The sequence below is a fragment of the Prionailurus viverrinus genome, chromosome A2 (genome assembly GCF_022837055.1).
Source record: "Prionailurus viverrinus isolate Anna chromosome A2, UM_Priviv_1.0, whole genome shotgun sequence".
Classification (NCBI taxonomy): domain Eukaryota; kingdom Metazoa; phylum Chordata; class Mammalia; order Carnivora; family Felidae; genus Prionailurus; species Prionailurus viverrinus.
The window spans coordinates 162,828,066-162,854,028 of NC_062562.1; the positions used below are offsets into that span (position 1 = coordinate 162,828,066).

The following is a 25,963-nucleotide window of genomic DNA, read 5'->3' on the forward strand; positions in this document are numbered from 1 at the left end:
CTCCTCTTGCAAACCTCCCTTGACCGTTGCTAGATTTTGGACCTTCCCAGGTGTCTTGGATGCCCTCCACCACGCTCTCCCAAAGCCCTCTGGGCTCACCCTACCCTAGAATTTCTTACATTTCCTGCAAGTTTGTCTGTCTTGCTTAGTATTGTTTCCCAGTGCCCAGTGTATAGCTCAACACGTCGTAGGCACCCGATAAGTATTTGCTAGGATTGTTTTCGGTGATGGAAATCGCCTCAGCCCTCATCGACACCAACGATCTTGTAACGAGAAAGCAGAGGCCCAGAAAAACGAATGCTCTGCCCCCAATCCTACGAGAGGCACAGGAGGGGTCAGACCCAAGCCTTCACCACGCCCAGCACGTTCCCCATCATCCTACCCTCCCCTTCCCCGCCAGCCAGCCTGCCCAGTTGCACAAGCACAGCTACAGAGACGTTTGGATCAAGCGTCCATCATGGAGACAGAATTTAGGGGAAATGGTGATGGAAAAGCAACCTTCGTCTGCTGTTGATGTCCTTCCTCACGCTGCCAGGCAGGGTGGCAGGTGGGGCTGCTGTTTCCAGATCCCCTTGGGAGAGCTCCAGGGCCCAGGGTGGCCGGCTGTCTCCATGGGAATGGCCAAAGGGCACCTGGCCCCTCTGTGCATCTCCTACAGGTCTAGCGTCAACACCTGCCATGAGAAATCTATGTTAATGTTTCTTCCATCAAATGTTTGAGTAAGAACCAGGGAGCAGGATAGTGGTTTAGCAGTGAGCGATATTATATTTTCATTTGGTACCGCCCATGACCAGCACCTGGCTAAATTTAGCTCACCCAGGATAGGAAGGGATGGTCCTCTGTGGGAGAACTAAGGTGGGGTGGTGGGTTCCCCCCCGGTGCTCATTTAACAGCCCTGGATCCTTCTATTTTAATTTTAATGACACTTTAAGTACACAGATAACCTTTCCTTCGCCCCCCCCCCCCCCAGTAGAGGTTCCTGACCCAGTCAGCTCTTGGTCATGCGCACAGCGCGCGTGTGTGCGTAGGGGCGTGTCCAAGAAATGTCTGCTTTCCGATGGGGTCCGTGGCTGGGAGTCTTCCCAGGACTCAGGCCTGAACTGTTCCCGGCAAGGGTTCGTTATGAGCACCGTCTTTGTCGCAGTGTCCAAACCGGTTACCCTCTCCCAACTTCTCTCCAGCAAGAGACGGAGGGAAGAGCAGCCGTCAGGGGCCCAGGCCGTCGTGCTCACTGCCCAGAAGATCTCCGGCCTGGGTCTCTCCAACCAGCGAGCCAAGGAAGGGTCCCGACGAGAACCGGGCTCAGAAGAAGAGCGGGGGCGCTGCCACCTCTGTGGGAGTGGGCCAGGCTGGGGCCGAGAGGTCGGCGTCGGAGGCCGGGTGGGCGGCTTCGCCGTGGATGCGCTGGTGCCGCACCAGGTGGGTCTTGCGGCTGAAGCTCTTGCCGCACTGCGGGCAGGAGAAGGGGCGGGAGCCCGTGTGGATGGCCTGGTGGCGCACCAGGTTGGTTTTGGAGCTGAAGCTGCGGGCGCAGACGGCGCAGGCGTGGGGCCGGCTGCCCGTGTGCACCGCCTGGTGGCGGCCCAGGTGCGACTTGCGGCTGAAGCGGCGGCCGCACTGCGCGCAGGCGAAAGGCCTGGCGCCGCTGTGGGCGCGGGAGTGGGCGACCATATTGGGCCTCGAGCCGAAGCGGCGGCCGCACTGCGGGCAGGCGAAGGGCCGCTCGCCCGTGTGCACCCGCTGGTGCCGCGCCAGGTGCTGCCCGTGGGCGAAGCCGCGCCCGCAGTCCTGGCAGAAGAAGGACCGCTCGCCCGCGGGGGCGCCCTGGGTCGCCGGTGTGCCTCCGGGCGCGCAGGCCGAGGGCTCGGCGGCGGCGGGGTCCACGGTCGTACCCAGGGCGCACTCGTCGCAGCCAAAGGGGCGCCCCTCGCTGCGGTGCAGACGCTGGTGCGTGGCGAGGTTCTTCTTCCAGCCGAAGCTCAAGCCGCAGTCGGAGCAGGAGAAAGGCTTGGGTCCGGGAGGGGACGGGGTGGGGGACGGGGCGGGGGAACCCGGCGAGGCGGGCGCTTCGGGCGAGGGCGGGGCGCGGCCCGCCGCCTCGTGCACCCTCTGATGCCGCACCAAGTGCTGCTTGTGCGTGAAGCTGCGCGAGCACTGCGCGCACTGGTAGGGCCTCTCGCCGGTGTGGATGCGCTGGTGGCGGATCAGGTGCGTCTTTTTGCGGAAGCGCTTCTCGCACTCGGTGCAGGGGTAGGGCCGCTCGCCCGTGTGCGTCTTCTGGTGCGAGCCCAGGTGTATCTTCTGGCTGAAGCGCTTGCCGCACTCGGCGCACGGGTAGGGCCGCTCGCCGGTGTGCGTGCGCAGGTGGCGGGTCAGGTGGGCCTTCTTGCTGAAGCGCTTGTCGCACTCGGAGCAGGGGAAAGGCCGCTCGCCGCGGTGGCTGCGCTGGTGCAGCAGCATGTGCGCGCGCTGCGTGAAGCTGCGGCCGCAGTCCGGGCAGGCGCAGGGGCCCTCGCCGCGGTGCAGCCTCTGATGCAGCCGCAGGGTCAGCTGGTCCCGGAACCGCCGCTCGCACTCCCCGCAGCCGTAGGGCTTCTCCGAGGTCGGGGCCCACCCGACCAGCGCCAGTCCACCCAGTGTCCCCGGGGACCCCGGCTCCAGCTTGTACGCGGCGGCCAGAGGCCCCAAGTCCGGCGCGGGGAAAGGGCCGGGGAGTAATGAGAGGTGTTGGGGCCATTCGACCTCCTCTTCTGCCTCCTGATCCTCCTCCTCCACCTTCACCTTGCGAATCATCCACTCGTCCCCTGAAAAGTCAAGACAAGAGGAGCCAATGAAGCCCCACTTTTACTTATGCAATTTTTTTTTTTTTTTTTTTTTTTTTTTTTTTTTTTTTGCCAATAAGACCACCACTTCTGGAGCCCCAGAAGCCCCAGAAGCTCCAGCACTTCTGGAGCCAGAAGCCTGGCTTCTGTTCTCTCCACTCTACTGGAAGGTTCTGGGGAACGACCACATCCGAAGGTCACCCTTCAGTCCTCCTCGTTGGTTCTTTGTAGCCAGGGACGCTGGTACTCCAGTCCCCCACCCCGTCCTGGGAGCTTTCTCCTAGGTCTCCATGTGGTTGAGGAGTTTCCCCTGCCCCTGCAGAAGACACTGCTTACTCTTGTGCCCCCTGAATATAAATGTTGCTCAAAGTTCAGGCCTTAGGCTTCACACTGGGGTCATCTGCTTGCGTTGGCTACCCCAGACCTTCCAGTCCTTTCTAGAACCACAGTCTCCCATCAGCTGAGCAGCCCCAGCCCCCTTTGGGGTCCTGCAAATTGGCTGCAGCTCAGCAGGCTTATCACCAAACAGCTGACCTTCTCAGACCTACCCCGGTGACTTTGCCATCGGGACTACAGCCTTGTTCTCCCAGTCGCTGGTGTTGGAACCTTGGAAGCTCAGCTCTCACCTTGGAGCCTCCCTTGATCTCTCCCTTCCGGTGGCCACCGAGGAGCTCTGTCTGCCTTCCTCTTGCTTCTCAAGGCTCCCCCTGCCTCTAACTCCATTCTTGCTTCTGGGGCCAGGTGGGAAAGCCCCCGTTTAGGACGAAGGGGATGGAGTTTACAGGAGTTGGGGAACCAGAGAACAGTGCCAACCTCTGGAGAAGCAAGGGGGGGGGGCCCTCTGGGGTAGCAGGTTTGAGGTGAGTCCCACTGGAACTTTGCCTCTCTTGGGCACTGCAATGGTCCAGCCAAGGGAAAAGAGCTCAGGGCCCAGATTGGGAGTGTCTACTTGGGTTCTCTTCTGCCACTAGTCATTAGTGTGACCTTGGTTAACTTACCTCTGTTACCTCTTTGAGCTCGGTGTACTAGTTTGCTTAAGCATAAGGGTTGTACTGGTTCATGGTTTCTAAACGTGGTGCCACATCGTAACCTCCTGGGGACTTTTACAAAATGCATCCATGGGAGCAGGGTGCATGAATCTGTTCTCTTTCTTTAAAGCTCGAAACGTGGGAGGCCCTGGGTGGCTCAGTTGGTTAAGTGTCTGACTTCGGCTCAGGTCATGATCTCACAGTACTTGGGATGGAGCCCTGTGTGGGGCTCTGTGCTGACAGCTCAGAGCCTGGAGCCTGCTTTGGATTCTGTCTCCTGTCTCTGCCCCTCCCCCGCTCATGCCCTCTCTCAAAAATAAATAAATAAACATTAAAAAAATACTAATAAATAAAGCTCCCTAAGTGATTCTTGTTTAAGAACCATTGAACCAGATGATCTGAGTTCCTGTCTGGCTCTGAAGGTCTGTAACAGCCTGAGCACTGGTTACATTACACACGAACTGCCACAATTAGATTTCCTCCCAGTGTCTTTCACGGATCCATCAGTTCCAAACAACTATTTGTCCTATTGTGATATTGCTTTCGTTTTCATTATGCCACTCTTCTACTCAAGAACCATCAAGAGCTCTCTGTTGTTTACAGGATAAAGTAAGTTCTAGCTGCATCTGAGCTTCACCTCCCACCCCCCCGCCCCCAGTCCAACTTTCTCACTACCCCCACACGTAAACCCTCCCCGGCAGCCAGGCAGGTCTGCTCGAATCCCAGCCACGAGTCACCTTTTCTGTGTTAAAGTCTCTTCTCAGCCTAGAATGTTTTCCCATCCTCTACCCCACCCCCATCAGAGCTGAAGTCTAGCCTACACCTCCCTCAAAATGTAGCACAAATCAACAAAATCTTTGACAAACCAACGCCCGAGGATCTCTTACGTAAACACCTATAGCACTTACTGTTAACGCTGTTACAGTTCCTCGTGATGTGGCTTTATTGTTATTTGTTTAATCCTTTATTCTAGTTCATATTAGTGTCATCTCAACTAGATTGTAGCTTCCGAAAGGCAGACGTCTTGTGTTCAGTGTCTTTACGTGGCTAACAAAAGCGAGGATTGCCACCATTTATCGAATGCCAACTATAGATGACACACTGTCTATATGCTGTTCACCAGCCACGAAGTTACTCTTTTCCCTGCTTACAGGTGAACAAACAGGCTGGAGGTGAAGTAGCCTATCTAAGATCACCGGGTAGTAAATGTGGAGCAAGGATCCAAACCAGGTCTGTGTCAGCCTAGAGGCAGTCTCCTTGCCTTCTGCCTAACACAGCCTAGACCTAGTAGGCACTAGAGAAACCCCTGGAATATGGAATAAAGGACATCACTCAGACGGAAGGCGGTAAGTTTGGTGGTGGCGGAAGGGCGTGATGGCAGTATTGTGGAGACAGAATCAGCTGTTTGATCGCCCTGGGTATGGGGGGATGACTCTGGGACAACATATTTGGAGCATTTGGGTCCACTGAGATCCGTGGAGATTTGGGGGAAGGAGTCTGTCTGGGACAATGTCTTCAAGCGAACGGTAATTTAAGTCATCCACAGGTAGGCACTTAGGGGGAGGTAGGCGGGCAAGTTAAGACTTCTGGAGGATGTTGAGGCGAGGGTCAGTTTCTCTGGGTGACCAGCCTCGCTGATTCCTGTTGTCTGTGACATGGACCTCTCTCTGGGGGCTGAGGCTCTGCAGCAGAAAGGTGCCAGGAACTAATTCGTCTTAGGTTGGATGGGGCTGGAGTGGCCGCCTCATCAGAGACCAGCCCGGGGAGTTTACAAGTCCCCTGTCCCCTCTGCCTAGGCCCCCGGCGGGCTCGAGAAGTGGGAGGACTCACCTGGGCAGGAGCTCGGGGGCTCAGCCTTCTGTGGTGCACATGCCTGGCCTCCTCTGCAGGGAGCTTCAGCTTCTTCAGTTTGGGCACCTTCCTCTGGTCTGGGGGCCTCGTGCCCTGGCAGAGAACAGGCCACCTCAAGGACTCCAGAGACATCACAGATGGACAGAGGTCCCCACCGGTGCTATCAAGGGGGGGGCTTTTGAAACCCCAGTCCCAGCCTGACTGGCAGGATTGTGTCCCACATCCTACCTGCAGGGACTGAATTCCCAGCTGCCCCAGGGAAGGGAGCGGGGAGGGGGGGGGGCAGCCTCTGGTTCCTCCAAGCAGGGCAGCTGCAGCAGCTGCAAAGGCTGTGCGGGTTGCAAGAGCCACAGCTGTGAGGAGCTTCTGGAATATGTGTGTGAGATAGTGGAAGCAAGGAAAGGTCACTACCCTGAGGCTTACGGGAGACTCTTAGGAGGAGGGCCGCAGACCCACCAGATGGACCCGAGTTCCAGGCAAATCGTTGCAGAAGATCAGAATGTCAAAAAGCCAGACACAGGCCTGCTTTAGGCAGCCACCTCCCTCACCTCTTCCAAATCTTGCTCAAATCTCACTTCCCAGTGGCATCTCCTCTCACTCTCACTATTTAATCCTGCAGCCTGCCCCACCCCCACCTCAGGCTCCCTCCCCGCCCTCCCACCCCCGCCCCCAGCACATATCCCCTTCTGATATGTGCTATATGTGTGCTGTACTTTATAAGTACACTTATTTTTATATTTGTTTGCTGACTCTCTGGCCTCATTAGGATAAGCTCCCTGAAGGTAGGGATCTTTGTCTATTTGGTCACTGAGGTTTTCCAAATAACGAGAATAGCACCCTGGCACTTGAAGAAGGAAAGGTAGATTCTACCTGAGCCACTGTTCATGGTCCCCCACCTACTTACCTGAGCATGTGCCCAGCACGCTGTCTTCCCTGGGAGGGGACATCTGCTCCTGGGTATTATGGGACCCTTCCCCAGGCTCACTTTGGGGGGCCATCTCAGGCTGTCCCACAGAGAACCCTGTTACAGGTGGAAGGATAGGACTAGGTAAAACATTCAGTACAGAACAGGAGACAAAGAAAGGGGCTCTCCCCCTTCCCCAAAAAGCCAAGGGGCTTTTTCCAACTTGCCCAGGAAGGTAGGGTCTCTAGCCAGCAAGACAGGGGATAGACAGGCTTCCCAGCAGCCTGGCCAGGTATCCACCTCAACCCCTTTGCATTGAGTCAAGGGCAGGTGAAGGAAGAGATAGTAGGTCTAAATATCTGTGCTCTGTTGAGTGCACATGTATGCACGCAGTCCCACACAACCTCCACAGGGCCATGCATTCAAATATACCCTGGTAAAACGGAAAAGGATGCTGCCCTAAAGGCCCCCACTGGTCCCTGGGGTCTCAGGATTGCAGTCTGAACTGTAGGGACGCAGGGGGCCTAGCATGCCCCTGAATCCTGCCTCCCACCACCCAAGTTCCTCGAGTGCTGCTAGCTCACCCAGGGAGCTGAGGGCCTCAAAGGTCTCTCTCATGGCAACCCAGGGTAGCTCCTCCTGGGGGAGCAGGCCACGGACCCTAAGGAGAGAACACATCCTTGTTCACATTCTTCTCTGGATAGCCTCCACCTGGGCCCTGGCTCTGCCCAACCTCTCCCCATCAGCTATCCCAGGAGCTCCAAAGGTGATGTCCCCAAGTACTGGTAAAGGGGAAAGAGGGAAGATGGGTTTCAGAAAGCAAAGAGATCTTTGAAGGCCGAGGAGAAGGCCTTGAAGCCATTTCTGCAAGCTCTGGTGGGCTCTAGAAATCAGCGGCACCCCCACCCTCACCTGGCGGGTCTCTGAACCAGGCCCAGCCCTCCAGTGCTCCCCACCCCACAGTGCCCTTGCCTGGGGACTTCAGGAATCAATCGATTCTCTGCGCAGAGGGTGGGGAGTGGAAGACCAGGGTGGGGAGTCGGGAACTTCATCTCCTGGGCCCTCCAGCTGTCACTGCGGGAGCTGGTGAAATAGGAGCCAGCCGCGGGGTGGGGAGTGGGGGGCGGAGGTGAGTGTCACCATTGGGCAACTGGTGGGGGAGGCCCTCTGAGGAGGGTCTTTGCAGAAGGCAGGAAATGGCTCCGGCTTCCTCTCTCCAAAACCCTACCTCAAAACCACCGCCCTCCCCCTCAGGGCTTCCCTGGCAGGGACACCCCGCCCCCGAGCCCCTTCAATGCTCCTCCCCCGGCGGGTTCCCTGCCCCTCCCCCAGCAGACTACCCTCCCCCACCCCCCCCATTTCTGGCAGCCTTCCCTCTGCCCCTCCCTTCTCCGGCTCCCTCTGCCTTCCGCCCGCTCTCCCCACCGAAGCTGGCTGGCTCCCCGGATCCGCCCCCTGCCCCGCCCCTCCGGCTCCTCCCCCTGCTCACAGCCGGGCCAGCCCCTCCCGGCCCCCTCCGGTAGGCCCTCCCCAGCCACCGCCCCCCTGACCCTCAGCTCCGGGCATTCTCCGCGACAGGGCTCCCCTCCTCCTCCCCCGGCTCAGGGCTGCCTTTCCCTTCCCTCCTGGTTCTCCCCGAGGCTCCATCCCCCTCCCCGGCTGCACACCCTCTCCCTTCCTTTCCCCCTCCTCTTTTCCTTCCTCCCCAACGCCGCCCTCCTCCTCCCCGCTTTTCTCCCTCACCCCGCACTCCCCTCCCCTCTCCCTCTCCTCCCCCACTCTGGTTTCCCTTCCTTCTCCTTTCCTCTCTTCACCTCAGTTCCCTCCCTCCTCTCCCCCCCCTCCCCAGCCCTCCTCCCCTCTCCCCACACCATCCTCCTCCCTCCCTCCATCCCTCCCTCCTGCAGCTCGCCTTCCCCTCCGAGGCCCCCGTCTCCCTTCCCCCTTTGCCTCCCCAGCAGGCTCTCGCTTCCCTACCCTCCCGGTCCCCAGTCCCTAGAACCGCTCTTCCCCTCCCCCTTCCAGTCCGCTCCCCGAGCTCCCACCCTTGTCCCCAGGCTCCCCCGAGCCCGGGGCGTCTGCTGCTTACCGCTGGCTCAGGACCCTCGCACTGACCCTCCTCCTCCCCACCCCTGCCTCCCCACACACCTCCGCTTCCCTCCCCTCTCTCTCAGTGGGTCCCTTCCCCATTTCTGCTCCCCTCTGACTTCTACCCCCCCCCCCTCAAGTTTTCCTCTCGACTAGACCCCTCCCGCCCCACCTCCCCGCCTCCGTTTGTTCCCTAGAGCCTCTTCAGTCCACCTCCCGGCCCCTCCCCGGGCTCACCTGTCAGCGCCCTTCTCTCCCTCCCCTCCCCAACGGCCCGACCCCTGTGCCTCGTCGCCCCCCTTCCCCCCCCCCCCGGCCCCCTCCCACACTCCCTCTCCTCTTTCCGGAGACTTCCCCTCGCGAGCCTCCCCCCTCCCCCCCCCCTTTCCCACCGGACTCCCACCGGGCGCCCTCACCCCAGCCTCCGCCCCTCCCTCCAGATCCCCGGTCTTCCTTCTGTTCTCCACTACCGTCACCACCCCCCAAGCCAGGCCCTCGCTCCCCAGTCCCATCCCCTCCCTTCTCCAGCCCCTGCCCCTCCCCTGCCCCTTCTTTCCCCCCAACTCCACCCCACCCCCTCCGGCGCTCGCAGCGCCCCCACCCCCGGGGCTGTCACCTGCGCGGAGCGGGCAGTGACTGAGTGTCGGTGTAGAAGGGGAAGCAGGCGGAGCCGTCTGCCGCTGGGCGCCTCCACGGCCCGTACCTGGCGGGCTGGCTGGTCGGGTGTCCCCGCTGCTGGCGGGACCCAGGCGCCCCGGCCTCCTGCCCCAGCCGGCTCTGCTCGCAATGGCGCCCGCTGCCTGTAGCTCGGGTGCCGACCGCCCGAAAGACTGACAGACTGACAGCCCTGAAACTTCGCGGGGAGGGGAGAGGAAAAGACGCGGAGGGAGCGGGAGCGGGGAAGCGGCGCCCGGCAGGGGGGAGGGGAGCGCGGAAGCGGGAGGGGAGCTGCGGGGCGCCCCGTGGGGGAGGTAGGGGCAGGGGTGTGCTGGAGTGGGGTCGCGGGAGGGCGCACAGCCGGGTTAGGCGGGCAGGTGACGGTGCGGAAGGACGACGGCCCCGAGGAGGTGATGGAAAGTGGAAGCCTAGGAAGGGGGGGGGGAGGGAAGAGGGGGAAGGGAAGGGAGGAGTGTGGGGGGAGGGGGTGGAGGAGGGAGAGGAGGCAGGGAGGAAGGGCAAGCGGGCTGCGAGGGAGGGTGCTCACAGGCGCCGAGGGAGGAGCCAGGGGAAAGGTGGAGCGCGGGGGGAGGGGGTGCGGTGAGGAGTTGGGGAGGGGGAGAGGAGGGGGCGTGCTCGGGGGAGGGGAGCCGGGGAGTGCGTTGCTGTCTTTGAATCGCGAGTGCCCCCCGGGAGCGTGTCAGCGCGGCGCCTCGCTGTGGGATTGAGTCCACGGACTGTCGGTCTGTGGGGTTGGTCTGGGAAACTCCGACCCGCCCCTGCTCTTGACCCAGATTCCACCTGGGTCCACACAGAGCCACCACCACGGACCCCGATTTCGGGGGACCCGGTCCGACACCCGCGTCGCGATCCGGGTCCCTTGGGGCAGCGAGGGGTGGCCGAAGGAGACTGAGCTGGGCCCCAGTGCCTGCGGAGAACGGGCCTTTTGAAGTAGAAATTGGGGTGGGGGCTTTGAGCCAGGTCCCCAGGGAGAAGGCGGGGCTGGATCGCAGGCACCAGGGGGTGAGGCGGGAGTGGGGCTGGGCGGGGACTTCGAGGGCGGGGTCCGGGGGGAGGGGGCTGCCGAGTGGGGAAGAGTTCTTTGGGCGGGGTGGGGGCTGGCCCTCCTCCTGGCCTGGAAACCTGTACCAGTTAGGTGTGGAGGGATGCCCTCAGCCCTCAGATCCGCTCCTGGAGGGACTTGGGGGTCCCTGCCCCGGGTTATGATGTTTTTCTTTGGCCTTGCCACCCGGGCACCTGACTCTTCCTGAAAGCGCCTCACATCCTGTGCTCCGGGAGCTGAAACGTGGGCTGGTTATTCCAGGCGCCCTCTCCCTAATCTCTTTCTCCAATCTCCCCTGGCTTCCAATTTTCTCCCTCCTGCCCCCTTTAGGGGAAAGGGGGATTGTGACTTGGGTTTCTTTTTCCAATCCAAGCGCAGCCTCATCAGCTGTGGTTAGAATCCAAAGCTGGGAATGCAGTCCTTGGAAGAGAAGCACGGCACACAGCAGGGACACCGTCAATATTGGTTGATGTTTAGGAGAGTCGTGGGAGCAGGTGGCACCTGGAAGAGCAGGGGGCATCTTGGAATCAGCTGGGAAACACTCTCTGACCTCCTGGATGGGCTGCTTCAGGAGTCAGTGCCTAGCCTGCTCACGGCCCTGGGAGTAGAATGTGTCACTGTGTGCTAGGGTGGGGCATGAGCACCTGTCTGCCCTTGTGAGACCTGCATCAGGGGTATAAGCATGGGAAGCAGCAGGGGGAGAGTGCATAGGGTACATGCGTGAGAGACTGGGAACAGAAACATGTCCATGGCCGGGCCCTGGTCTTTTCTGAGCACCCCACTGAGAGATCCCTGAGGAACTCTGAACCCTCTTTGGGCTACAGGACCAATGGTGGGCCCAGGAGAAATGCCTAGCATGGCTCTGGTTCCCAGCAGCCTCCTCGCCCCAGGTGGGGTAACTGTGTGAGATGCTTAGTGGGACAGCAGGGGGGGAATCTAAGGCCCAGGGGATGGAATCTAAGGCCCAGGCCACATTCCAGCCTGGGTGTCCTGGGAGCTGGTAACCAAGAAGTAACCAGGATTCACCCAGGCCACCTGCTGCCCCAGCCGGATGCTCAGATTATCCCCATCCGGCTGCCTTGCCCCCAGGGCTGGGGGGCTGGCTTCCAGCCCCTTCTGTCTCCTACCCTCCCTCCCTCCTTCCTACCCAAGCCGCTCCTCCACTCCTCCCTGAGGCTTGCTGTGTTCCCCTGCCCAGGCTTCCTGATTCTGGACCCTAGGAGACTCTCTTAGGAGACCAGGGTGAAAGGTGAACTCAGCCAGCCACACATAATCACCTCCAGTAAGAAGTCAGATCACTGAGAAAAGGGCACATATTCTCCCCCTATCTCTGCGCAGTCCAACCAGCCTGGAAACTCAGCTCCTTCTGTTCACTGGTCCAGGCTTCACGGGTGCTTAGTGGGAGAGAGGGCAGGAAGAGGCAGGAAAGGGGGCAGGGAGAGACTCATAAAATCAGAATTTTAGGGCTGGAAGACCATATCAGTCATTTGGCACAATAACTCTTAACCATTTTGTGGGGTCATAGTTCCTCTTGAGAATTTAATTTACAGTTAAGGAACTATCCTCAGAAATGTGCACGTACACAATATCAAAGTAGAGCCCCTGAGTCCCACCCAAGCATCCCTGGGAAGCCCCTGAATTTTTTACTAGCAAGGAAATTATGGCTCAGAAAGAGAGGGTGGCTTGTCCAGAGTCCACGTTAATTTGTGGTATAGCCTGAGGGTGGAAAAATATCAGAGGCTCCGAGTGTCTGGCTGTGTGGCCTGGGGCACATGCACTCCCCCACTGAGCTCACACACACACACACACACACACACACACACACACACACACACACACAAAAGGGCCGGAAGGGGACTGTTTCCAGGGAGAACTGGCCTCTGAGGGGATTGTGCAATGTGCAGGCAGGTCCAATCTGGTTCCGAGCAGCTGGTGCCCCAGGGCATGGGGCTGAGATAAAGCTTCCCCAGTCCCATGGGCCTCGCTGTCACTGTCTGGGCTGCCTTGGACACATTGACGCCCGGCTGAAGTAGACCGTGGTGTGGGGCAGGGAAGGCCAGCACTGGCCTTTCTGCTCACTGGCCACAGCCATCACCTTCCCCAAGCCCAAGCCTCTTAGTCCCCCAGAGGTGACGTGGGGGGAGCATTATGCTGCTCCCTGCCCTCCTCTTTGGGATGGCATGGGCATTGGCTAACGGGTGAGCAGTCCAGCCTGGGGCCCCTCTAAGATCCTTTTCTCCTGCCTCATGAACAGGACCCTCTGGGGCAGCCCAACTCCCCTCCCCTCTGCTTCTTACTCCCACCCAGCCTCCTCTTCAGTTCACTAACTCTTCTGCGGGCAGGGCTTCTTGGCAACAGAAGGGCTGGGGGCAGTGGCTGTCATTCCCCATCTGTGGGCAGGCGGTGGTGCGAGCGGACGGAAACCTTCCTGGTGGAGGAGGAAGTGACCCCCCGCCAGGAGGGCCTGGTGCCTTGCACCAGCCTCTACCATTACCAGCGCCTGGGCTGGCGACTCGACCTGTCCCGGAGGGGACCTGCAGGGCTCTGTCCCATCTACAAGTGAGTGAGGGTTGGAGTCTGGGCTGGCCGCTGAGCAGCAGGGAGCAACGGAGCCAACATCCTGGGGGTGGGGGGGAGAAGGTGAACTGGGTGGTGCCCTGGAGAAGCGGGCATTTGGGAAGTGGGTCTGGCTGGGCTCAGGAAGAGTGGAGGGTGTGGGGCTGGGGACAGGCCACGAGGGGAGCAGGCAGAGCAGGGAGGTACGATGTCTGCTCCTTGTGCCTACCCTCCAGTCTGCCTTCCCAATAGCACTCTCACATTGCACAAGGGGAAATCAAGACCAGGAAGGGAAATTATAGGAGACACCCACTCAGAGAATAGGTGACCAGATGAAATGTCCCAGGCCATTCTCAGGGACCGGGAAGGGGCTGGGCTGAATAATTAACATCTTCTCTCTGCTGCCTGCTTGGTGGACCCAGGCCCCCAGAAACCCGGCCTGCGGCAAGGAACCGGACAGTGACGGCTTGCTGCCCAGGCTGGGGGGGCACACACTGCACTCTGGGTAAGCACCTGCTATTTGCCCAGATCTGTGGTTTCATGGAGGCTGCCTGGGGAGGGAAGCTGGGCCCAGGCTGACTGTCTGGGCCGCCCCATTCTCTCCCTCTATCCACCGCAGCCCTTGCAGAAGCCAGCCCTGGGGGCCACTGCTTTGCCACGCAGCAGTGCCAGCTGCAGCCAGGCTCAGCTAATGCATCTGCGGGAAGCCTGGAGGAGTGCTGTGCTTGGCCTTGGGGACACAGCTGGCGGGATGGCAGCTCCCAGGCCTGCCTCAGCTGCCCTGGCCGACACCTCCCAGGTGGGTCTGCGGTCCTGGCAACCACTTTCTCCCCCTGCAAGGGCTACCACATAGATTTCTGGAGCTCTGGGCCTTCCTGCAGGGCCCCTGCCCACTCCCCTGTGCTCTCAGATGAGTCACCTCCCATCCTGGCCCACCAGAGGGACCATGAACTCTCCACCTGCCTCCCACTCTGGGAGAAGCCCCGTGTCCTCCTCCTCCTTCACCCTCCTACCTGCACACTCAGAGACTCACAGTCGGTGTATCTCCTCCAGGCAGCGCTCCCTCTCCAGCCTCCCTGCAGCCCCTGGTGGGGGCCGTGGCCCAGTTCTGGAGCCAGCGCCAGCAGCCGGCGGCCACCTGCACCACCTGGTCAGGCTTCCACTACCGAACCTTTGACGGGCGTCACTACCACTTCCTGGGCCGCTGCACTTACCTGCTGGCGGGCGCTGCTGATTCCACCTGGGCTGTCCACCTCACGCCCAGGGGGCATTGCCCCCAACCTGGGCACTGTCAGCTGGTGAGGGAGGGAGGGAGGGAGGGAGGAAAGACCACAGGGAGGGAGCTGGACACGGGGGAAGGCGAGCCACTGAAGACCTCTTCCGCTCTGTGTCTCCCCAAAGGCCCGGGTAATAATGGGACCCGAGGAGGTGCTGATCCAGGGTAAAAATGTCTCTGTGAATGGGCAGCTGATACCTGATGGGGAGTCTCGGCTGCTCCAGGGTAAGGGAGCTGTGGGGAGCAGGAGACTGCCCAGGGCCCCATTTGTTCCCCTGGGACAGTCTGCCTATCCCCCAGAGCAGGGGACAGCAAAAGGGGCAGTTGGGTGGGAGCCTGCTGCTCCACCCCCATTACTGTTGGGCAGTATTTGGAAATGAGGGAGACTGCTGAGGGGCCAAGACCTCCTCTCCCACAAGCCACCCCCACTCATCCCCTCACAGTGTGGCTTGGGGCAAGTACCTCTGCTTAACCTCTTTGGGTCTTGGGGTACCTGGCTGCCATGGGACTCTTGATCTCAGGGTTGTGAGTTCGAGCCCCATGTTGGATGTAGAGATTACTTAAAAATAAAATCTTGGGGTGCCTGGGTGGCTCAGTTGGTTAAGTGTCCAACTCTTGATCTTGGCTCAGGTCTTGATCTCACGGTTCCGACAGATGGAGCCCTGCATAGGGCTCTGCACTGATAGCCCTCCGCCCCTTCCCCCTGCTCATGTGCGCTCCCTCTCTCTCTCTCTCTCTCTCTCTCTCACAATGAAAAAATAAACTTAAACGAAGTAACATCTTCAGAAAAGAAAAAACAAACACCTCTTTGAGTCTCAGTTCCCCCTACCCCCCTCTACCAGTGCTGTGAGGAAGGGCTTTTGAGCTACTAGACGGGTCTCTGTCCCACCAGAACTTTTGCCCTGGTTTTCAGTCCATGAAGTGAAGTGGGTGGAGTTGTGTGTGCGCATACGTGAGCTTTGTAGTTTACTTGTGAGGCGTCCATAGTGTCCATGAAATTCTCAAGGACAGTTTCGACGGGAAACCAATCGCTTCTCCTTTAAAGGGTGTCAAGTGCAGAGCTCTCTCGAATTGTAAGAATTCCATCTCCTCTCCTTCCCCGGCAGTCTGAGCCTTGGTGTCATGGTGGGAAGAGTGGGGAGTGTGACTCCTTCCTTCTCCTGCCCAGGGCTGAGCCTGCAATGGCAAGGGGACTGGCTGGTGTTGTCGGGGGGCCTGGGGGTCGTTGTGCAGCTGGACAGGTCCGGTTCAGTCTCCGTTTCTGTGGACTACGAGCTCCAGGGACAAACTCAAGGTCTCTGTGGGGTCTACAGTGGCCGGCCTGAGGGTAAGTGGGCGTGACTTGGTTGCTGGTTTAGGAGGGAAGGAGAGACTGGAGACCCCAGACACAGCACTCTGCCTCCCCTTCCCCAGATGACTTCCTGGAGCCAGGAGGGAGACTGGCTGTGTTAGCTGCCACCTTTGGGAATTCCTGGAGGCTCCCTGACTCAGAGGTGAGACTGCAGCCCTCAGGGAGCCTGAGCTCCCTGCCCTGCTCCCCAGTTGGCCCCCCACTCCTGGCTTCTCTGACATCTTCAAGCCTCTGCTGTCTGTCTTCATCACTGGCTTTTTCTCTGGGACCAGGCCTGGCCCTCTCCCAGATCCCTTGGTCCAGGGAAGGCTCTGGGACCCGTGGAATTTAAGGTGCTGCCCATGGCATTGGGGTGAACTGACTGCCCAGGGGACACACTCAGTGACCTGGTCACTGACCAGTTTGGGTTATCAAATCTCTTGTCTGTGGGTTGATGGGACCACAACTCCCCCACACCCTACCCAGGCTTACAACTTTGTTGCCCCCAAAAGCTTCAGGATGTCTGGGCTGGTGGCCATGACAATGGGGACTTGAAGCAGCCATGAGGGTAGTAGCCACTTTCCTGGTGTCCTGGTCAATGTCCCTCATCCCAGCCCATTAACCTGACTCCAATGGTCTCTAGCCTGGGTGTCTGGATGCAGTGGAAGCGGCCCAGGGCTGTGAGGACCCCGTGAGAGGCACAGAGGCAGGCATGGAGGCTGGCCAGCTGGAGGCTGAAGCCCAGGATGTGTGCCACCAGCTGCTGGAGAGTCCATTCAGGGAATGCCATGCTCAGGTATGGGTGGGGGTGGGGGTGGTAACCACCACCAGAGAGGCAGGGAGCAGGAGGTGCTACAGAGGTGCCAAACAGGGAATCTGGTCCTGGCATTGCTTTGTATGTATGTATGATCTCAGAGCTCCCTTCTAGTGCTCATTCTGTTTGGTTGTAAGTCAGGGCATGATCCAAGTAGGAGGAGGGAGTGCTGCTGAGTCTGGTTGAGTGAGGGCCTGTCCTTTCTCTGAAGGTCCCCCCTGCTGAGTACCACCAGACCTGCCTCTTTGCCTACTGTTCTGGGGCCCCAGCAGGCAGTGGGCGCGAGAGCCGGCAGGAGGCCGTGTGCACCACTTTGGCCAACTATGCCCAAGAGTGTGCCAAGCACCATATCCACGTGGGCTGGAGGAAGCCAGGCTTCTGCGGTAGGTCTGGCGGCTGACCCTCTTTGCATAGGCCCTGGCCTCCCCACCCTGCGGAATTGGGAACTAACTGACAGCAGCCCTGTGGCCCTGGTTTCATGAGCGCCGGGCCACCTCCTGAGCACCCCGTCTTCGGGTTGTGGCCAGCGGGGTCTGGTGGGAGGAGGGGGCCCTCGGACCTCACAGCCCACTCCTGTGCCCGCAGAGCGCCTGTGCCCTGGGGGCCAGCTGTATTCTGACTGCGCCTCGGCCTGCCCGCCCAGCTGCTCGGCAGTGGGCGAGGGAGGGGAGGGGCCCTGCCAGGAAGCGTGCGTGAGCGGCTGCGAGTGCCCGCCTGGCCTCTTCTGGGACGGCGCCCTCTGTGTCCCTGCGGCCCGCTGCCCCTGCTACCACCGGCGCCAGCGCTACGCCCCTGGGGACACAGTGCGCCAACTCTGCAACCCGTGGTGGGTCCGCGGGCCTCGCTGGCCCTTTGGCTGGGGTTGGAAGCGCCGTGGTCCCCGCGGAGCCCTCCCTCATGCTATGTCCTTCAACCTGCCTCCCCTTGAGGGCCCCTCACAAGGGACCGGTGACCTCTCACGGCATAATTGATGGCCCCGCTTAAAGACCTAGCCAGCGACCTCCACCAGCTGACCTCCAAACCTAAGAGAGTTAGAGGGGCTGCTGGGGGAGGGGAGGGGCCACGGTGTTGGGGGCGGGAGGTCGTGAAGCTGAATCGGAGCGCGCTCCCCGCCCCGTGTGCCTACAGCGTGTGCCAGGACGGCCGCTGGCTCTGCGCGCAGGCGCAGTGCCCCGCTGAGTGCGCGGTGGGCGGGGACGGGCATTACGTCACCTTCGATGGGCGGAGCTTCTCCTTCCGCGGCAGCCCAGGTTGCCGCTCCAGCCTGGTGCAGGTGGGTAGGGGATGAACTGCGGGAGAAGTCCTCGTGGGGTTGCTGTGGGGGGCAGGTGACTGTCAGGAAACCTCCACATAAATCAACGACAAACACAGAGTCATCCCGGGAAAAGCTGAGAGAGAACCGACTCAGGAGGGAGGATGGCTCTCCGCAGACACCTCCCCCTCCCCCCCCCAAACCTCCCCTTCCGGTCTTCACCCTTACTCGGGTTCCTGAGAATGTTCCTCTGTCATTGCCACCCTAGCCCAGGGGCACGAAGCAAAACCTATCCTCACCGTACTTTCTCACAAATGGGGCAGGCTGGGCTTATCACAGGCGTTTTCCTGCAAAACAACCCCTGACGAAATATGGGTTCTCCTTCCTTTCCACGCCTCCCCCAATAGTTAGGTGACTTACCAAGTTCAGGTCCATAGACACAAACAGGTGTGCACATATGCCGCGGGCTCATGCAAGTACGCATAGATTTAACATGTGTATACACACAGACACACATATAGAGCACACATACCCACAGGGAGGGAGAGGGGAGGCATCTTGCTCCAACATGGAGACACACACACATGCGTGCATACACACACACACACACACACACACACACATTTCTACCTACTTACATACACACACATGCCTGTCCGCGCGCACAAGCACGCACGCACACACACACAGATGCTCACAAGTGTCTGCGCTTGCCAGAGTTAAGCCCTATACCTTGCAGAGAGTCTGGCTGGCAAGAAGGTGGTCAGCACACGTGATGGGTGGGAGCTGCCCCCAGGTGTGTGCTGTAGGTGTCCTGTGGAACAGGAAAAGGGGCAGACCAGACCCTGTCCCCGGATCCTCCCCGCCCCCACCCCCACCCCACCGTATTCCTCAACATCTGCCCCAGGACTTCTCCAAGGGGCAGCTGCTGATTGTGCTGGAGCATGGGGCCTGTGACGCTGGAAGCTGCCTCCACGCCATCTCTGTCTCCCTGGGGGACACCCACATCCAGCTCAGAGACTCAGGTAGCCCCCTCCTGCAATGTGCTCACCCCCAATCCTCATCAGCCCAGCCCTGCAGGGGCAGCCCCTCACAGGCTCCCTATTCCAGGGGCCGTACTGGTGGATGGGCAGGATGTGGGCTTGCCATGGAGTGGGCCCAAGGGCCTCAGTGTCTCCCGAGCCTCCTCCACCTTCCTACTGCTGCGCTGGCCTGGGGCCCAGGTCCTCTGGGGAGTGTCTGACCCTGCAGCTTACATCACTCTGGACCCTCGCCATGCCCACCAGGTGTGCTAGGGGGCAGGTGAGTGGCTGGGCAAGGCTACATCGGGCCCGATTTGACCGTCCCATGCCCACTCCTGTGGCCCAGGTGCAGGGTCTGTGCGGCACCTTCACCTGGAACCAGCAGGATGACTTCCTGACACCCGCTGGCGATGTGGAGACCAGCGTTGCAGCCTTTGCTAGCAAGTTCCGGGTGGCAGGCGAGGGAAGGTGCCCCTCAGAAGACAGCGCCCCACGTCCCCCCTGCAGCACCCACTCTCAGCGCCATGTTTTTGCCGAGGCAGCTTGTGCCGTCCTGCATGGCCCAACTTTCCAGGTAGCCGGATTGGGGGTGCTCCTGTTTGCACCTGTAAGGTGGGGTCAGTACCTGCTCTGCTCTCCTCTTGGGCTACTGGGAGGGCCCGGCTCCCTGCCGTGGGCAGGGCTACCGAGCACAGGGAGGTGGCAGTGGGGACCAGAGGGGATGGGGGAATCTGTGGAGGAGGAGCTGGCTCAATTTTTCCCTCCTCTCCCCGCAAGGAGTGCCAAGGGCTGGTGGACAGGGAACTGTTCCACCTGCGCTGCTTGGCAGCCGTGTGTGGCTGTGCTCCTGGCAAGGACTGCCTGTGTCCTGTGCTTGCTGCCTTTGCCCGTCGCTGTGCCCGGGAGGGTGTCCCGTCTCTCTGGAGGACCCAGACACTCTGCCGTGAGTCTGCTCAGCCAGCTAGCCCCAGGGTGCTCCTCCCAGCCCTCTTCTAGGAGTAGCCCAGAAGGATCCAAAAGCTCCGAAACAAGGGAAGGTCCCCAGGAGGGCCTCTGACCGTGGCACATTGCTGAGTTTGCCTTCTTCCAGAGGCATAGGGGGTGCGAATTCCAGAAGGGTGGGCAGAGCAGCAGCAGTTATGTCCCTGACCTGCATGTGTCTCTGTGCCCAGCTGTCCTGTGTCCCGGGGGCCAGGAGTACCAGGAGTGTGCCCCGGCGTGTGGTCAAAACTGCGGGGAGCCAGAAGACTGTGGGGAGCTGGGCAGCTGTGTGGCTGGGTGTAACTGCCCCCCAGGGCTGCTATGGGACCCCGAAGGCGAGTGCGTGCCCCCCAACTTGTGCTCCTGCCAGCTTGGAACTCAACGCTATGCTCCCGGCAGTGCCACCATGAGGGACTGCAACCACTGGTGAGGGCAGTGGTCTTGGGGGGGAAGCAAAGAACTTGGGGGTGAAGAAATAGAGCTTAGAGAAAAGGGGCTGGGCTTGTAGCCCCGTGGGTTAGGGCACGGTATGCACACGTGGGACGACAGAGCATTGATAGCCCTTCTGGCCTATAAAGCACTCTTGTACATTATCTTATTTAGTTTTACTGAATTCTTACAATAACCTAATAAAGTAGGAAGTGGAAGGATTGTTCCCATTTTGCAGATGAGGAAACTGAGGCTCGACTAAGGCCAAACAGCTTGCAGAGTCACACAGCTTGTTAATGATGACGGACTAGAACCCAGATCTCTGAATTCTGGATGAGTCTGGTTCAGAGGCTCTTCCAAGGATTAGGGAGAAGTAAAGGCCAGTTCTGGACCTGTGGAGTCCAGGCCAGTGGTCAGGAGTTGGTGGGTGACGATGAGACTTTAGAGAATCCCTCTCCTACCCGGGCTGGGAATGGGGTTCTTCAAGAGCCTCAGAGCCCAGAGAATGGTCCCATTGGAGCTGGGGCAGGAAAGGGTAACCATGCCCATCCCAGGTATGGCTGGTGCTGGGGGCAGCCCCACTTCCTGTGCTCGTAACTAGGGTTTGGGGGTGAGACGCTCAGGTCTCCAGAGTCAACATTAGGGGCTTGGACCTTCTGGGTTCCTGAGATTCTCCCAGGTCAGACCAGGCGCCTTGGAGGTGAGTGCTGTCTTGGGCCTGCCTCTTACCTCCCTCGTGACCTCGGCAGTGTCTGCCAGGAGAGGGGCCTCTGGAATTGCACTGCTCACCGCTGTGGCCCCCAGCGGACCTTCTGCCCCCATGAGCTTGTCTATGTCCCTGGTGCCTGCCTCCTTACCTGTGACAACCTGCGTGCCAACCATTCCTGCCCCCCGGACAGCACAGGAAGCTGTGTCTGTCCCCCAGGCACTGTGCTGCTGGTGAGTCTGGGAGGGGGCTGCATGGGGCACCGTGGGGCCTGCTGTAACCATGGCACTGCCCTAGTCCCCTGGCTGTCTGAAACAGTGGGCGGTGGGTCAGGCAGCCCTCCAAGGTGCCTCTTTGCCCCCGGCCTCTGCCCAGAACGAACGCTGTGTGCCTCCTGAGCTCTGTCCCTGCCGTCACGGTGGGCAGTGGTACCCGCCCAACGCCACCATCCAGGAGGATTGCAACATCTGGTATGCCCCTTGGACAGGGACGATGGGTGGGGTGAGATATCCAGACTGGCCTGGGCAACGGGAGCTCTCCAGGATTCCCCCAAGCTGAGGGTCTGTCGGGAGTTTCGTGGAACCTGGACCAGGTGCATCCCCTAGATACAGCTCTGGCTTCGTGTCTTCATGACTCTGTTTCCCCACCGCCCCCCACAGTGTGTGCCAGGGTCGGCAGTGGCACTGCACGAGCCGCCAGTGCCGTGGATGGTGCCAGGCATCGGGTGCCCCCCACTATGTGACATTCGACGGGCTGGCTTTCACCTTCCCTGGAGCCTGTGAATATTTGCTGGTGCGAGAGACCAGCGGCCAGTTCACAGTCTCAGCCCAGAACCTGCCCTGTGGGGCCAGTGGCCTCACCTGCACCAAGGCGCTGACCGTGCAACTACAGAGCACCGTTGTGCACATGCTCAGAGGTGGCTGTAACATTGAGGGGTGGCATGGCCAGGGAGGGGCGTGCTGGGTGGCATCACAGTTCTGCACAGGTGACCAAGGCCCGGGGTTCCCCACTGCTTACCATCAGGGAAGTGGGGCTGGTGCTTTTCCTCTCTCCTCTTGCGTGGGAAACATAATTCTGGAAGGCTCCAAGAAATTAAGGTCCAGAGACTTGCCCAAGGTCTCATAGCTAGAGAAGCAAAAGGAAAGGTTGGACGGCAGGCTGGTGAGGGCCTCCTGGGGATCTGGGAGCCCTTCTACTCCGAGGCAGGGCCTGAAAGCCTCTCTTCCTCCGCAGGCCGAGCAGTGATGGTGAATGGGGCGAGCATAACACTCCCCAAGGTCTACACGGGCCCTGGGCTGAGCCTGCGTCGTGCTGGTCTCTTCCTGCTACTCGCCACCCGCCTGGGCTTCAGCCTGTTCTGGGATGGAGGTCAGGCCCCAACCTTAACCTTAACCATCTGACCCATGCCCACCTTAGTGTCATGAGGCTGGCTCTCCCTAAACCCTTTCTCTTCCATACGAGTGGTGGGAGTTCCCAAATCGCGCTCTTAAAATTATGTTTCTCTTCAACGTAAGAGCAACAGTGCCTCACCTAAGAAATATTTAGAAAATACCTAGTTTGGGAAAGAAGAAATGAAAATAAATCTCCTAACATCCCACCACCCAAACCCAAACAGTAGGCATTTTAGAAATAACTGTTACTGAGAAATCGAGGAAAACCAGAGTAACCCCTGACCGGGGAAGGAGTTGCCTGGTCGGCACAGCGAGGTTGCCCTCCGAGTCTCCGGTCACTAAGGCCTCCGGGGCTGGTGGTGTCACAGTCTGTCTTGGAGCCTGGATCCCTCCCAGAATCTGGCCCGCTGGAGAATTTCCCTGGTCCCGCTTCTGCCCTCGCCCTCCGGATCTAGGTCTCACCATCGCCAATCATCCTCCCAAAAGAGGGCACGAGCACCCCTTATTGGGTTGTGGTCCCTGGGCAGATGGTCAGACAGGCCCACGGAATAGCCGCCCTTGTCTTCTTTCTCCACAATGCTGGCCCCTGCTGCCCCCTCTGCCCAGGCACCCGGGTCCTGGTGCAGCTGTCTCCGCACTTCCGGGGCCGTGTGTCTGGTCTGTGCGGGGACTTTGACGGAGATGCCAGTAATGACCTGCGGAGCCGCCAGGGGGTCCTGGAACCCACAGCTGAGCTGGCTGCCCACTCCTGGCACCTGAATCCTCTCTGCCCTGAGCCAGGAGAGCTGCCACACCCCTGCACCGTGAGCATGGGTGGGAATGGGGGGAGGGAGTGGGGGCAGCTACAGAAACCTGCAGGGGGGAGGATCCAGAGGCTGAGTGCTTGCAGATGGGGTCTAGCTGGTCCACGGTGTGGACCTGCTCTGCCTGCAGGTGAATGCCCACCGGGCCAGCTGGGCCCACGCCCGCTGCGGGGTGATGCTGCAGTCGCTCTTTGCCCGGTGCCATGCAGAGGTGCCCCCACAGCAGCACTACGAGCGGTGTGTGCATGATGCCTGCGGGTGAGAGGGGCGAGCCTGGGGACAGGGTGGGAATGGGTAGGTTGGGGGTGGGGAGGGGGTCCAGGGGCTGAACAATCCCTTCCACAGCTGTGATTCGGGGGGTGACTGTGAGTGTCTCTGCTCGGCCATTGCCACGTATGCAGATGAGTGTGCCCGGCATGGGCTCTTTGTGCGCTGGCGCAGCCAGGAGCTCTGCCGTGAGTGTGCCCTGCCCTGGGTCCCCGATGCCCAATCCCACCGCCCATTCCGCTCCTTCATGGGTGCTCCTCCTGGCCTGCCAGCAAGCCATGCATTCAAGGGCAAATATGTGTGGTGTTCACGCTGTCGTAGATGAACCAGACGGGCAGGTTGCTTTCCTGTAGAACTGTCATGTTGCCAACGGCCTTGGGAGGGGCTCAGCAAGAGTCTACACTGTGCACCCCGTGCCCTCCATGAGTATCCGCTTGGGCTGGCTCGCCTGCTTGTTGCATCCTGGTGCCGTCGCACCTCAGTGACCCAAGCCTCTCTCTTCTCCACCCAGCTCTGCAGTGTGAAGGGGGCCAGGTGTATGAGGCCTGTGGCCCCATATGCCCCCCCACCTGCCATGACCATGGTCCTGAACCTGGGTGGCACTGCCAGGCTGTCGCCTGCGTGGAGGGCTGCTTCTGCCCCGAGGGGACTCTGCTCCATGGTGTGTAGGGTCAGAAGAGGCGGGGGGGGGGGGGGGGGGGGGAGGGGCCTGGGAGGGGGAAGAGAGCCACAAGGCCCGGGTGACAAGGCTGGCACTAGGGGCCGCTGTGCCCCTTTTGCTCCAGTCTTACCCTCTGTGATCCCAGGAGGAGTCTGCCTAGAACCAGCTTCCTGCCCCTGTGAGTCAGGGGGCAGCTTTTTCCCCCCGGGGACTGTGCTGCAGAAGGACTGTGGGAACTGGTGAGTGCGGAGGGGGGGTGGCTCAGGGGAGCCCCATGCCCCTGAGTTGCCAAAGCCCAGCGCTGTGGCTGATCCCGGGACGCTGTGTGCTCAGCACATGCCAGGAAAGTCAGTGGCTTTGCGGGAGTGGCAGGACCCGCTGTGAGGAGCCGGTGCCCGGCTGTGTGGAGGGAGAGGCCCCGTGCCAGGAGAGTGGGCACTGTGTGCCCCACGGGTGGCTTTGTGACAACCAGGATGACTGTGGCGATGGCTCGGACGAGGAGGGTGAGTGTCCTCGTCTGTGGGGGGCAGTGACTGAGTGATGGGTCTCTCCTACTGTGCGGGTGTCTCCTACGCGAAACTGAACGGCTTCCTGAGCTGCTGCTCACATCGCTGGCAGCGATGGCTGGTGGGCAGGGCTGTTCTGGTCTTTCCAGGGTCAGGGGCTTCTCTAGGACCCTTTGTCATCTGGCCCCTGCCTGCTTGCCCCATGCCAGGCTGTGCCACCCCAGGCTGTGGGGAGGGGCAGATGTCTTGCAGCTCCGGCCGCTGCCTGCCCCTGGCCCTGCTCTGTGACGGGAGGGACGACTGTGGAGATGGGACGGATGAGCAGGGCTGCCCGTGCCCCCACGACTCGCTGGCCTGTGCTGATGGGCGCTGCCTGCCCCCCGCCCTGCTCTGTGACGGACATCCCGACTGTCCCGACGCTGCCGATGAGGAGGCCTGTCTGGGTGGGTGGTCTCCGCTCTGGACTCCAGCCCACAAGGCACCCCCTCCCACAAGGCTTGTCTTGTGAGCCCCAACCTTCCTGCCTCCCCCCCTCCACCAATTCAGGCTCCTGCTGGGAAGCCGGCACCTGTAATGTGTGCACAGGGGCACCCCAAACAGTGGGATTACAGGGCGGCGTTTGGGACCAGCTCCTCCTTTCTCTGGCTGCAGGGCAGCTGAATTGCACTCCTGGGGAGGTGTCCTGTGTCGATGGCACCTGCGTGGGGGCCATCCTGCTGTGTGACGGAACCTGGGACTGCCCAGATGGAGCCGATGAGGGACCCGGGCACTGCCCCTTCCTTTCGCTGCCCACTTCCCCCGCTGGCACTTTGCCGGGCCCCTCCGCTGGCTCTGGGGAGACTGCACCAACTCCCCTGGCCAGTGCCAGCCCTGGTGAGTGTCCTGGAGGAAAAGGGGTAAGAAAACTGCAGTCCCGAAGCCTGGGAAAGAAGAGTGGGGAGGGCGCCTCAGAGGAGGCATTGGGGCATTGGGGCTGGCACAGACGCAGCCTCCTGAAGACACCAGAATGCACAAAGGGAAGGGGGTTTAAGAGGGACTGGAAGAGTCCAGATCTTACTTGCGGACATGCCCCCAGGCCCCCAACCGCTGAGGTGAGGTGGTTGGGGTGGTCAGTGGAATGCCTGGACGAGAGGAGAGGTTTTGGGAAACCAGTCGGGGAGCAAACGGCGGGAGCGACGGGACGTGGGGAGGTGGGGGCAGTCCGGGCTCGGGAAGGGGGCGGGAAGGGCGGGCACCGGGAGGCGGGCGGCGGCGGTGGAGGGGCCGGGCGGGCCAGGTCTAGCGCGGGTGCCCGCCGCAGCGCCCCCCTGCGGCCCCCTCGAGTTTCCGTGCGGCAGCGGCGAGTGTGCCCCGCGGGGCTGGCGCTGCGACCGCGAGGAGGACTGCGCCGACGGCAGCGACGAGCGCGGCTGCGGCTGGCCCTGCGCGCCGCACCACGTGCCTTGCGCCCGCGGCCCGCACTGCGTGTCCCCTGCGCAGCTGTGCGATGGCGTGCCGCACTGCCCCGACGGCTCGGACGAGAGCCCAGAGGCCTGCGGTGAGAGCCTGGGCCGCCT

The 25,963-nt window shown here is 60.8% G+C and overlaps 2 protein-coding genes across 7 annotated transcripts in view; one reads left to right on the forward strand and one right to left on the reverse strand.

The window, feature by feature from the left end:
- Positions 1-831: 831 nt before the first annotated feature.
- On the reverse strand, positions 832-9,858 carry ZNF467 (zinc finger protein 467). 6 transcript variants are annotated; one of them, XM_047847777.1, is made up of 6 exons: positions 9,310-9,858; positions 7,578-7,688; positions 7,190-7,266; positions 6,606-6,722; positions 5,681-5,794; positions 832-2,804 (listed from the first exon to the last, which is right to left on the reverse strand). In XM_047847777.1, exons 2-6 carry the CDS (start codon positions 7,655-7,657, stop codon positions 1,303-1,305), a joined length of 1,890 nt encoding a protein of 629 aa, XP_047703733.1. In that variant the 5' UTR covers positions 7,658-7,688; positions 9,310-9,858; the 3' UTR covers positions 832-1,302. The 6 variants fall into 6 exon arrangements, with proteins under 6 accessions (XP_047703733.1, XP_047703751.1, XP_047703745.1 ...); XM_047847795.1 differs by lacking the exon at positions 7,578-7,688 and having other exon boundaries at positions 9,397-9,857; XM_047847789.1 differs by lacking the exon at positions 7,578-7,688 and having other exon boundaries at positions 9,310-9,857.
- Positions 9,480-25,963, forward strand: part of LOC125154119 (SCO-spondin-like) — a 56,429-nt gene continuing 39,945 nt past the window's right edge. Inside the window, exons 1-31 of the mRNA XM_047837867.1 lie at positions 9,480-9,504; positions 11,238-11,308; positions 12,668-12,972; positions 13,392-13,474; positions 13,589-13,768; positions 14,023-14,267; positions 14,371-14,470; positions 15,414-15,572; positions 15,659-15,738; positions 16,219-16,371; positions 16,601-16,772; positions 16,975-17,215; positions 17,518-17,662; positions 18,549-18,666; positions 18,752-18,927; positions 19,010-19,237; positions 19,441-19,606; positions 19,836-20,070; positions 20,823-21,012; positions 21,155-21,249; positions 21,439-21,695; positions 22,013-22,147; positions 22,777-22,973; positions 23,104-23,231; positions 23,319-23,428; positions 23,752-23,901; positions 24,047-24,140; positions 24,235-24,404; positions 24,617-24,850; positions 25,059-25,280; positions 25,708-25,944. Coding sequence (XP_047693823.1) covers positions 9,480-9,504; positions 11,238-11,308; positions 12,668-12,972; positions 13,392-13,474; positions 13,589-13,768; positions 14,023-14,267; positions 14,371-14,470; positions 15,414-15,572; positions 15,659-15,738; positions 16,219-16,371; positions 16,601-16,772; positions 16,975-17,215; positions 17,518-17,662; positions 18,549-18,666; positions 18,752-18,927; positions 19,010-19,237; positions 19,441-19,606; positions 19,836-20,070; positions 20,823-21,012; positions 21,155-21,249; positions 21,439-21,695; positions 22,013-22,147; positions 22,777-22,973; positions 23,104-23,231; positions 23,319-23,428; positions 23,752-23,901; positions 24,047-24,140; positions 24,235-24,404; positions 24,617-24,850; positions 25,059-25,280; positions 25,708-25,944 — 5,101 coding nt within the window. The remainder of the gene's footprint in view (positions 9,505-11,237; positions 11,309-12,667; positions 12,973-13,391; positions 13,475-13,588; positions 13,769-14,022; positions 14,268-14,370; positions 14,471-15,413; positions 15,573-15,658; positions 15,739-16,218; positions 16,372-16,600; positions 16,773-16,974; positions 17,216-17,517; positions 17,663-18,548; positions 18,667-18,751; positions 18,928-19,009; positions 19,238-19,440; positions 19,607-19,835; positions 20,071-20,822; positions 21,013-21,154; positions 21,250-21,438; positions 21,696-22,012; positions 22,148-22,776; positions 22,974-23,103; positions 23,232-23,318; positions 23,429-23,751; positions 23,902-24,046; positions 24,141-24,234; positions 24,405-24,616; positions 24,851-25,058; positions 25,281-25,707; positions 25,945-25,963) is intronic.